Source organism: Cinclus cinclus, chromosome Z, assembly GCF_963662255.1.
Source record: "Cinclus cinclus chromosome Z, bCinCin1.1, whole genome shotgun sequence".
Taxonomy (NCBI): Eukaryota; Metazoa; Chordata; class Aves; order Passeriformes; family Cinclidae; genus Cinclus; species Cinclus cinclus.
Window position 1 is genome coordinate 15,884,732 of NC_085084.1, and position 12,277 is coordinate 15,897,008.

Below are 12,277 nucleotides of genomic sequence, written 5' to 3' on the forward strand. Positions count from 1 at the left end.
CAGAATTCCTAAGAGCTTTACTTGCATCCGAAGGGCATAAAATGATGCCTACATCAAAATAACAGATTTAACTGCACATTTCAAGTTTTCTTTCTGAACACAGTGAACTGTACATTCCTACCATTAAACTGATCTCGATCCTATCTTCTAATTAATTATTTTAGTATATTTTTTTCATATTTAGAAAGAAAATGGAGGAAAAAGATTATGTTCTCTATACTATTTACTGCTAGAACTCATTTGAAAGATGTCTTTATAGCACTTCTTTCTTGTGCTCTCACAAGAAGTGAAACAGCTTTAAATAGTGGCAGCTTAAAATCTTTACCCTTGGGGAAAGAAAATGCCTGGGTATCAACTGGGAAATAGGGACTGAAAATTTGTTGAGTTGTTTTGGGGTTTTTTTTCTGGGTGATAGCTTGACTGGTTGAACAATGTGTCACAATAACCTTCCTGCAACTTTTCTCACACATAATTTTCATATTTCAAGATCCTTTTCCTATAACTGTGGTCCAATTTGTAGTGGTTATCAGCAGTGCTCCCACATAAATGCAGGAGACATTTCTTGGGAAAATAGGCAGAAAAATGACACAGGAAAACAGAGGCCACAAAATTCAATATTCACCACTCTGTGTGAATGAAATAAAGAGAGTCCAAGAAAGCTGGCTCTGAAAGGATACACAGCTTAGTTAATAAATTGTGTGGCCTTTATTCCTTGCTTTCATCCTTTTTTTTTTTCTTTTTTTCCTTTTTTTTTTTTTTTGGTTTTGGGTTTTTTTTGTTTGTTTGTTTTTTTTTTTTTTGCCTTGCTTTTCTCTCTCTATTTTTTGAGATTAATTTCTCAAAAAAGACATGGTTGCTTTTCTTGAAAATACTTCTGAAGGCCTGTAGCTTATTTCAGATGACTTTCTCAGATAAATTATAGCATATATTTCCTATTCTAATTTTGCTGAGATATTAGAGCACAGAAGTTGGTGGTCAGTAAAACTGACAAAATGACAAATTATTTAATGTTACCAGAGAGAGGAAGAAAGATAGATGATCCCTGGAAATAAAAATGGTCAGTTCAGAAATCATTTGCATCTTAAGTAGGAATAAGATTTTTAGACAATATGTGGATTTTTAATATAATTTATCACTTTATCCTTCTACAAAACCTGTTTGACCAATATTTGTAAATATGTATTCAGTGAAGACTGCAAATCATTAGCCTAACAAGAATGCAGTCCCTGTTGTTTAAGAGAAACATTTTTACCCATCACTCACAAGCTTTTAAAAAATATACATAACTAGTCTGTGACTGAAGGTAAGTGCATTTGCTTTTTTATATATCCTAGGTTCTAGAGACACATCTTTCAATTTCAAATATACTTTTGAGCTAGACTGCTCTTAATCAATGGCAGAATAGTGCGAATACAGAGCCATGGCTTGTTTTAATATAATTATCACAGCAATTTGCCTTCCACTTTCAGAAAATTCTATCATTAGCCTGATCAGAAAACCTGCTAAATTGCTACCATTTCTTCTTTTATATTACAAGGGGTTCATTTTGAGATTTGAAATTATGGTTTTGTGATTTGAAGAGGAATGAAAATATCCAATCCTGTTCTTAAAGAAAAATTCTGTAGCCCTTTTCTTTCTCTTAAATTACTATAATTTGTTCAAGTACATTGCTGCATATTAAAAAGGAATTGCTGTATTTTTTTAAATTTTTATATGTATGATGTAGAAGCTGCAATTGATACATCTCTATGATTTTAGATTCATGAGATCTGTGAATCCCATTAGAAGGAAACCACAGCTATCCCACAACAATAGAAGAATAGAATTTATTTCACTTTGGTTTTCAATACAACGATTTAAAAAGTCTGAACAATACTGCTTTTGGCTTTTTCCCCCTAGCTAACCAGGATAACAGATCCATTTTGTGTGTAAACGAAAGCATCTGCTAAAACACACACAAAACATAATTTTTATACAAGCTAAAGATTTTGCTCTCCTAGTTTAACTGTTCATTTGCTGAAAGATTTTTACCCTCCAAGCAGATACCTCTGCAACAGTTCAATGGCACTGGGTTGAATATGGCATTTTCCAGAGTTAATGAAATTGTCCTTGTTTTTAAAAAGCACTCACATGACTGTGTCATTCTCTAATAGAAAGATGGGCCCTCAGGTGCTGATCAACAGTTCAAAATCATGATAAGGCCAACTATTAAGGAAAAATGCAATGTGAACTGGTCAGCATTTTTATGAATAAAAATGTTAAAAGGGAGAAATTATTTTAGAAGTATTGCTCCCTGGAATTTCCAGTTATTTTTGCCAGCTAGCAACTTCTGAGAAATACTTCTCTGTTAGTTTTACATGCCATCATTTTGACAGGTACTACTGTAATGTGCTCATATTATTGTTAATGTAGTGAAATAGGAAGGAAAATATTCAGTGTTACTAATTCAACAGGCAGAAAGTGATCTGAAAGAATATTTATCACTATATAAATTACCACTGTCATTTTACTGCATCTGGGTCTTTATTAACTGCAATTTTTAGAAGAACAAAGATTTTGAAATGTTTATAATACTGGTAATATTTTTACCTGGAAATATTCTATAGGTGGAGTCTGCAAGTTCTTATGATGAAATGGGCAGAATTAGCAAACCAAATAGCCAGCCGAACTGAAGGGCTCCTTTAAAGTGGTTTCTCTGATTTAACAGAAAAATAAACCCTCACAATAAGCAAAGAGAATTGAGTGTGAAACTTTTGTTATTTACACAACTTCAGTAAAAAATAGTGTGTTGCAGAAAACTGTCCATACACACGGAGATCTGAAGTAGGTGTTGCTAGTTTGCAGTATTCTGGCAGTTTGAGGCAAGAACATTCACATGAGAAAACAGCCACAACAATGAATTTCATTCCTTTCAGGTGAGATTTAAACAAGAACTGTAAAGCAGATATACTCCACAAGAAACTTTGCCACACTTTCTGAAATCCTTCCAGAAGTGCTACCATAGAAAATTAGAAGATTTGTGTATTCAATTTATTTCAATTCACACAGCAGAAAAGGTTGCAGGTATTTCTGTTTACCTACTCCTTCCCCTTTACAAATATAAATGGGTAATTAATTGCTAAGGTCTAACACAATTTTAAGTTGTCAAATGTCATGGTAATAATAACACATCAGACTATACTTGCAGATTTCACTATTTAGGAGTCTACAAATACAGTGTTTGTATGTGTGTGTATATATAATTGTTTTTCTTCTTTTTTTCAATAACAGCGTCCTCTGAGTAAAAATACATTCTTTTCTCAAGTCATAAGGGACTTCATTTGGACTACAGGATATTGTGCTAATATTGGTAGTGCTGTTATTTTGTTAAAGTCCTAAACAAGGGTTCTGCCCCTGGGCATAAGGGCAGTTACTGAAACTCAGTGGAATATGTCTGCCTTAGCTGATCAAGTGCACTTCACACAAAACGTTTCCAGAAATCTTTAATTTTGTTATGGCTACAGGCAACAGTTATAATTGGGCCACCTGAGAATATAATTCATTCAACTATTAGCAGAAAAAAAAATCAAAGTATACTTTTTATAAGACACTCACTTGAGAAGGCAAAATGCAACTTAGGGAAGAGAAAGACTGTGTGAAAATGTTTTGCTTATAACTCAAAATGTGTATTTATTGGGTTTTCTTTTGTAAAACATTAGAGAAATAGGGCTGTAAAGTGTTTTCCAAATCCATCATACACACAATGAAGTCTTTTCTGTGACCATTGCATACAAATTTGGCTTTCGTGCAATACTGTTCTGTGTACTGAGACAGAAGTGCACACAAATTTCAGTAGCCCTAATGCTGCAATACCACTCCATAAGTAAAAATGTCAATAGTATGGTAAGAAAGCCCTTTGGAGATAAATCCATTTGCATTTCTTCTGTGTGAAGTTGATTTTGTGATTCTTTATATGTAGAGAACTGTAATGATAAAACTTGTGCCATTTTTCTAACCTAACTAAAATCTTTTGGTCTGAATGTTACCTCTCACCTGCTAACATTTCCCTAAAATTCTTAGCAAGTACTAGATTTCCAAGATTAAGCTAGCAGTTCTATGTATTATTAATGCCTTTCTCTGAAGATATTGCTGAATCAGGGTATTATAAATTAGTCTGTTATTTTTTATTAATGAGTGATCTATAAAGTTGTGTAACTGTAGATACCAACCTGTGTTGTCCTTAGAAATCAGCCAGCCAGTGCCCCTTCCTAGGGCTAGGTTAGACACTATGCAGAAATTATTTCAGCTGTCATCCCTGCATGATGGTCTGAGGGACACGAGCAGATATTTTGTATGAAGCTCTAGTAATTCACCTTTGCACTAATCCATTTTTGCAAGCTTTAACTTTTTTATTTATATAACTGCTTATTGGTTTCAATGTTTAACTTGGAATGGAGATAACTTTTTCTTTTCAATTATCAAGTGAGTTGGTCATTAAACTGAAGTCATTAAGATGTTTTAGGTTTCGTTATTGAAAAAGACCAGTCAAACTCTTTAGATTAACATTAAATGCTTGTATACTGTGTAGAGCTGCATAAAACTTGTAGTTCAGGGGATGACTCTACTTTTGCTTTTCAGTATTGCTTTAGATAACACAATAGAGACATTCTTGGCACATTTTAATATCTTTAGAGAACTGCATTCTAAGACTGACCCTGATGCACCTGTTAGAGGAGTTCTGGAGATCAGTAGGAAATCCTACCATTCTTGGCATTTAAGTGAAAGAGTATCCAGTCTCAGAGAGGATTTCCAGGTCATGGTATCAACTTAAGACAAGCTAAGGAGAAGTAATTAGGAAAGTCTCATTTATTAAAAGCCCTTATAACTCTGTTTCCATTCGTAAGATGTGAATGAAGTATCAGTCTCACTAAAAAAATACCTAGCTTGGCTGATGGTTTCAAATGTAATCACTAATTTACCTTAGCAGGATTAGGAAAACTTGAATTAATCCTTTGAATTTAATAAGATCTGTTGTAGGAGCATAATGAGAATATGGTATAAAAAAATTCCTATGTTTAGAAATTCCTAATTTTAGAATCTAGATGTTAAAGAAAACAATGCTGAAATTATCACTAGAACCAAATGACACAGCACATTTAAAAGGAAAAGAAAATAAAATTGCCTAATAACTATTCTTGCTTGCAGTTTGAATTTTTCATGAAAACTTGTGCAAGTTGGCATAACAGAAATTTCTGAAGATGCTCCTTGTCCACATTTGGTGTGTACAGAGCAGAGTGATGATGAAAGTTCTCCAAAGAGGCACTCGCAAAACCCTTTGGCCAGTGTTCCATTGCACATGGACTAGAAGGGTGTTCTTGTACTACTTTCCAAGATGAACTCCTAATTATCACATGAGAAATATTCTCTAGCACTGATAATATTTAAATACTCTCTGCGCAACCACACTGTCTTTAGATGAAGAAGAAGTTAAGGAGGTCCTACCCCAGACATTTTTCATAAAGTACATTCTTCTGGGAAATAGGCAATATGTGTTTGGGTGTCTTTAGGCAGAAGGTATTCAAAATTATGACTTGTAGGTAATTGCTCTAACTGAGTTAAAGGGAGATGATGTACTTGGTCTTAACATTTTCTGTAACCCATCTTCTCCTATGTCCCCTCCCAATCTATTCCTTGGCCTGGGATAAATTTTTATTTCAGAAAGAAGAAAATAATTTTCAAACAAAGGCTTTTTTCAAACCTTTGTTGTTATTTTGGTTTTTTTGTTTGATGACCAGGATTTGCACAAGCCTATTACTTTCATTCTTAATTATGCAGGCTGAATTCTTTCATTACATGTTAAAATATAATTGAAGAGCTATTCACATTCAGATGAATGATTATGTATTAGATAATTTAAGTAGTTTATCTGCAGACAGTATTCTTTCTTTTGACAACTCAAAAGATGAAGATTAATGAAAGTTCTGTGAAAGAAAAATAATAGCATTTTACAGCATATTAAGATGTGGAGATTTTTCATTTTCATTCATTGAACAAGAATGTTTAAGCACAGAAGGGAAAATTGCTCTGTTTGTGTAATGAACTTATTTTGGGAATGACATTCAGTACTTTTGTTTTATCACTAGCCAGGCTGATCTTAAGAAAGAGACAGAAGCTTGTGTTCTAATGGCTGGGCATAAGACTTCTTTTCATTTTAATCCTACCACTAGGGAAATGATGACAAGGATACTAACAAAGTTGTCTTAGATATTACTTTTCACATTCATTAACAGAATAAAATCTTAATTCTTTTTTCCTATTTTTCAGAGAATGAAGTTTTAGAAAGTTTTAAATACTAAAACTTTTTCACTATTTTAGTGTCTGACCTGACTTTTCTCACGGTAAAGAAAAGGTATCAAAATCTTCTGATAGGGAGTACTTTTTTCTTGTCTCTGGATCCAGATTGGTTTTCCCACTGCCGATTTTTTTTTGTCCTTCTTCTGTTTTGTAATCTTACATTGAATTTAGTTTGGCATAATTTTTAACTCAAAAAATTTTCATACTCAAAATAATTTATTTCCATAAATGTTACGGTTCCAAATACATCTGTAGGATTTATCTGTTTAACAGACAAATTCATTTGCTGTTAACGAGTCATAACACAAGTGGTTGCCTAGGGTCAAACTAATAATTTAAAATACTTATTTAATGCTCCAGTAAAAATTGAGAAAAGATTCTACTCTTCAGACTTTGGTCATAAAGAAGCTCTTTTTCTCAGTGGCACTTCTGCAATGCTTATATCTGCCATCTTCATATTCATGTTTCTTTTGTAACTGTATTTGGCACTTGATGCCAAAAGCTCCCTTCTTCTGTTTAGTAAAGTCTTAATAGAAAATAGCAACAATTTTTATAAAGTATTATTTTATCTAATAATAATTATCTAAAAAAAAAAAAAAACCTAGGACAAACAGTGCAAGGTAGCTTACCATAGATTTTTTCATGGGTTTTAAGACTAAAAGATACCACTGTAACATTCTCTGTCTTTCTGAGTGTTATGGGCCATGCCTAAGTTAGCCTGTTTGTAAATACATCAGCTTAAATGTAGCTTAAACCTAGCTAGACTGTACCTTGTGTACATGTCCTCAGTCCATGTATATAAAAATATCCTGCCCTCAGGATATGGAGAGCATTTACTACCTTCGTGTGTGTGAGCATCATCTCTGTAATGAATGCGCCTTATTTGTTTCTTATAACAGAGAATATGAATATGATGCTGGCTCTAAAGCCATAATATCCATACTATTCTAACAAATAATGCTCAACAGGTAAGTGCTAAATCATAATGACTTCTATGTACTAGTAATATTTGCAGCCATCTAGTAGATAAATAAGGTATCTTCAAGTTTTCTGTTAAGAAAGAACAAAATAAGCAGTTGTTGGTTGTAAGCCTCTTCATTGTGGCTGAATTAACCATTAAGAGAAGGCTCTGGTAGGATGATAGATTCTGCCATGGGTCTCTGCAACATAACTCTAATGATACTCTTTTTCTTTTGAATATTTTTTGGATAGGCATAAAGTAGCAAATTACTGCTACTTTAGGGATTCTTCCTTCCCAGCAATATTTCTGTGAATTGTAGCTTACAGTTTGCAAGTATGTATTCAGCTGTAAATATCAAATATTATGGGGGACTTGTGCTATCTCTGATTTCATTTTGATTTATTAAAAGTCACTTCTTGTTTTTCAGCATTGAAAGATGTTACTGTAACATAGCAATTTGCCAGAGAAGTACAGTTTGTGCTGTGAAGTTAAACCAGTTTTCTATCCAAGTCAGTCTCAGCGAGATGAAACTTCCAATGAAGATTGAGTATTTCTATTATCAAAGTAGAAGAACTGGATATTAAACCTTTCATTTATCCTTGTCATTGGGTGCAGTGTCTGTTCAGAAGGAAGCTCTCCTTGTTATCTTTTAAAGACAAAAATATTATTAGATTCTGTGGTTACCGTGCTTTAAAATATTATTTGCAAGACAGATCTTTGTAATGGTAGTAGTCATTTCAGTCTGGCTTTTTATTTTTGGCCTTGACTGTGGAACACTGAGGGGGGAAAAAGCAAACAGTTCTATCAGTTGTACAAGCTACCGATGTAGGTGGCTCAGTAACTATAGTGTCAGTGCATTTTAAAATGCCCAACTGCTCAGCAAAGATTTCAAAGAGAACCAACTAGAAGTCATGGTTAATCTTTTATTTGTCTGAAGGCTGAAAAAAGCTGTTTACTTCTCTGATAGGAATTGCAATCATCTTTAAAATAACTGACAAATTAATCCCCTTGCAGCCCTGCAGTTGTAAAGGTGTTAGGTTTATCTGGGTTTGTCTGATTACCTTCTCTTATGAAGAATAAAGGTGCTAACTTTGATGTCTCAAATTTAAGAGGGCTATCCCAGACTCAGCCATCTTGTATGTTTTAATTAATGATCCCAACTCTGCAGTGTTTTCCTCACAAAAGAAGGCTAAAATAAAATCTTCTACTAGTGATGTATGTGAAGACATGCAGGACTTAGACTTTTTGGGAAAAGGGACATATAGGAGTAATTGATCTACCTGCAACACAGAATAATTCATATTTTTTCCCATCCTTAGTCATGTTTCCTATTAATTTTCATTTCAGACTTGTTTATAGCAACCATACAGTGCAAGTTCATTACAATAAATTGTGAAGTTACTACTTAGCAGTTTTAAATGTCTCCATAACTGTACCATGAATTAATTAATTGATGTAATCCATTTTCATTTTCCAAAGCCAAAAAAAAATCTCACATTTTTAAATGTATGTCTGCTTGAGCAACTTTGAGTAAGTAGCTTCTCTTTCAAGTTAGAAATCTGTTACTCTGGGCAGCATTTTGTTTAACTGGGATGACTAAATTTCTTCATTTACAGTGAAATCAAAGCATGGGGTTGGATTTTGGTTTTTTTATTCTCTAACCAGACATTACATTCCGTATATTTATTTTGGGATAAATGCACCCAGACCTATAGCAAAAATGAGGAGCTCCATCCTGCAAGCCCACCCAGGAGTCCAAAGTTTGTCCCTTCTTCTAGGTTGCCTAATGTTGTTGCCCCTTCCATTCACTTTCTACACATCACAGGTTCTGTTGTTCTGTTGCAGGTGAACGAGGCCACAGTGGAGCAGCTGGTACAGCAATATCCACATATAACCTTCAGTACTGTGCTGCAGGATTGCAAGAGAACACTGGAGCGGGCTTATCAAATGGGCTGGACACCCAATATGTCTTCGGGCTCCTAACCTTCTGTACCAACATGTTCCACTCTGCTGCATTCAGTAGATCTAATGGGGATTGAAGGGTTTATAACCTTTCATATGATGCAATATAGTTGTGAGTTTACAGAGGTTACAGTAAAATGGCAAAAGCTGTACACTGACTTTATTGTACTGTACATCTAAGTACAAATATTGAAGCAAAACTTTAGAAATGCATTGTGGGTTTTTTTGCATAAAAGTTACAAAAGTCTTTGGCAAGTTTCTTGAAGTGGTTTCCTACAAGTTTTCTGGATAGTTTGAGTTATAGATGTTAAGCTTGTTTTCTTCTGTTTACTTTGACTTAGTCATTTGTGTTTCCTTTGATCTGTAAATGGTAACTCAGTGCAGTTGATCAACAGAGGCCTGTGTTGAAACTGGGAACTCAACTTGTTGCTTTTTATTTACTAAAGCTATTCCAGAGGTTTTAAGATACAGATTAATAGGAATTTTACAGTGAATTACCATTGTTTTATCTTCTTTTTTTTCCTTTAAATATAAGAAGCTGTAGTGATATTAAAAATCTCTCCACCTTGATGTTTTAATAATGAGTAACAGTGCTTTCATGAAGACAAAGAATAACTCAATACATCAGCTATCAGAAATAAGTTTGGTGGTGCTTATTGTATTTGGCTGAAAAAATTTACTGTCTGTTGTAAATGAACTTGTCTTCTCTGACTATGCTGTTCTGTGGATTAATTGGAAAATTCAGATGAATGGGAATAAGTCAATAACAGGATCCTTCTCATTTTCTGTGTGGTTTTATTTTAGAATGGATCTTACAATGCAAACAGTACTTATCTTGAGAAGGCCACTAAACATGAGTCCCATCATGGGCATCAGATATTTCTTAATATAGGAAGTGCAAGGAAATACCCAAATTAAACACATAAAATGATTAATTTTCTTTGTGGGACTGTTACGGCTTAACCCCAAACTGCAACCAGATACCACACAGCCTCTCTTTCACTCTCTCTCACACATTGCATTCTAAGGAGTTAAATTTGAGCAGGGAATTGTGAAAATACAGACATTGCAGCTTCAATTTGGAGTTGACTTAACCTTTAGAGTATTACCATTTGGTTAAGAATGTTGTCAGGTGTTTAACACTGGATATTTGTTTTTCAAAGGTTACAGCATTTTAATCCAAACTATGAAATGCTTATGCTTCAGCTGGAAAGTTGTCATTATTGTCAAAACGTTTTGCTAATCCAGAAGGCCTAATGCAGCATAACATAGAAGCTTGTTTAGTATGGCTGTATAACTCTGTAAAGCTCTTTGTTGATTTCCATAGCATAATTTTTTACAACAGAAACATCAGCTCACGTTACTTCCAGTGAGGATGTTGAATGTTTTATTATTAGACTTTTCAAAATGGGGATGAACTAATTTCTGTGGAAAATATATATATCGTAAAGATTTTGTTTAAAATAAGTGGTAAATACTTGTGAACATGTGTAATGCTATGCTGTTTATTTACTCCAAAATGGCAACAATATTTTAAGAATGAATTCAGTGAATTATATTACAGAAATAGTACAGAATTTTAGTCAATTTTCTTTTAATGTCTCTTTATGAGTGCATTAAAACTATTTACACAATTTGTAAGTTTCTATTTTTTGTGAGACCTTTGATCTTGCAATAAACTTTTTAAATATAAAAAGATGTGATGTTTTCTGCTTATCTGTGCCACTAACTGCACTTAGACTGTACTAACAGAGAATCTAAAATCTCCCTCATTGAATAGATAGAATTTACCTGGATATGTTCCTTACTAAACTGGCCCTGCTGTGATTGACATTTTAACTAGAGGATATCCAGAGATCTTTTTCAATCTCAAATGTATTGTAACTGTACAGATTTTTTAAATTTTATGGGTCTGATTGGTAATCTCTTTTCACTTCTGTCATTTCAGTCACTTCCAGTAGTTTTGTCTTTTACTGACTATTCATCTCTCAGTTTTATGAACATACTAATCTATAGATCTCACTGTGATTAATTAATTTTAGTTTTATGTGGTGTAAGAACTCTAGATGGAAATACATTTTTGTAATGGCAGTGTTGACACAGATAGTTCCTTAATTTCCTTATGTTATTCAGTTTTGACAGTAGTTTAGAGGAATAAATAATACTGTTCACTCGTTAATCTTTGACATGTTGTGCAGGGGAAATCTGTTCTGGTGGAAGAAAAGCTACTGTCTCTTGTAAAAACAAAAATTACCCCTCTTTTCTCATACACAAAACCTAGAGTGAACTCAAAATCTCATAGGTAGCTTCTGGAATCCCTAGGTCCTAAAGGCCTACTTACTAGAAAAAAAACACCTGTCCTTTCTTCAAATTTTTCATGGGAACCTTCTGTAAAGATAGGGTAACCTGTGGCTCAGCACTTGTCTTATCAGAAATACTTCCAGGATGGGCTTTTTCAGCCTGCAGGAAGGACTAAGACAAAATCTTTAAAGTGTTTTCTTAATTAAGGGGTATGTGGTTGTAGGAGAAAGTCAGATAATGTTTATTTTCAGTCATTCACTCTTTAAATCTAGGTGTAATTAAGGCTTAAAACTAACTCAGATAGTTCACCTGGTGATCATTCCACCCATGTCTCACCACCTGAAGGCCATGTGCAGGGGAGTGTTTTCATGTAATTTGTCTCACCGGGGGAATGGATACTGGATGTTTCTCATGCAGATTCAAAGTCACTTTGTCCAGGTTCCCAGATTAGTGGAAAATTTATTAAAATGCCAAGTCCAAGGTGGTATACCTCCTTTCTTAGCAGGTGCTCTGTGTAAGCATATTCTATTTGAAGAGGGACAAAGTGTATTTCTCTTGAAAGTACCAAAACTGTGTAGTTGAGCCAGTTATGCCCCATCAGATGAGATGAGTATCTTCAGGCTTACCTGTGAATGTTCTGTTACCCCATGTGGAGTTTTACACCTGAACCAGTTGTGCAGGGAAGGACATGGCATGGTAAAATGTTATCCCACTTAACAT

The 12,277-nt window shown here is 34.0% G+C and overlaps 1 protein-coding gene across 1 annotated transcript in view; it reads left to right on the top strand.

Annotated features, from left to right (window-relative positions):
• Positions 1-9,277, top strand: part of FBXL17 (F-box and leucine rich repeat protein 17) — a 278,404-nt gene extending 269,127 nt beyond the window's left edge. Inside the window, exon 9 of the mRNA XM_062513277.1 lies at positions 9,140-9,277. Coding sequence (XP_062369261.1) covers positions 9,140-9,277 — 138 coding nt within the window. The remainder of the gene's footprint in view (positions 1-9,139) is intronic.
• The last annotated feature ends 3,000 nt before the right edge of the window (positions 9,278-12,277 follow it).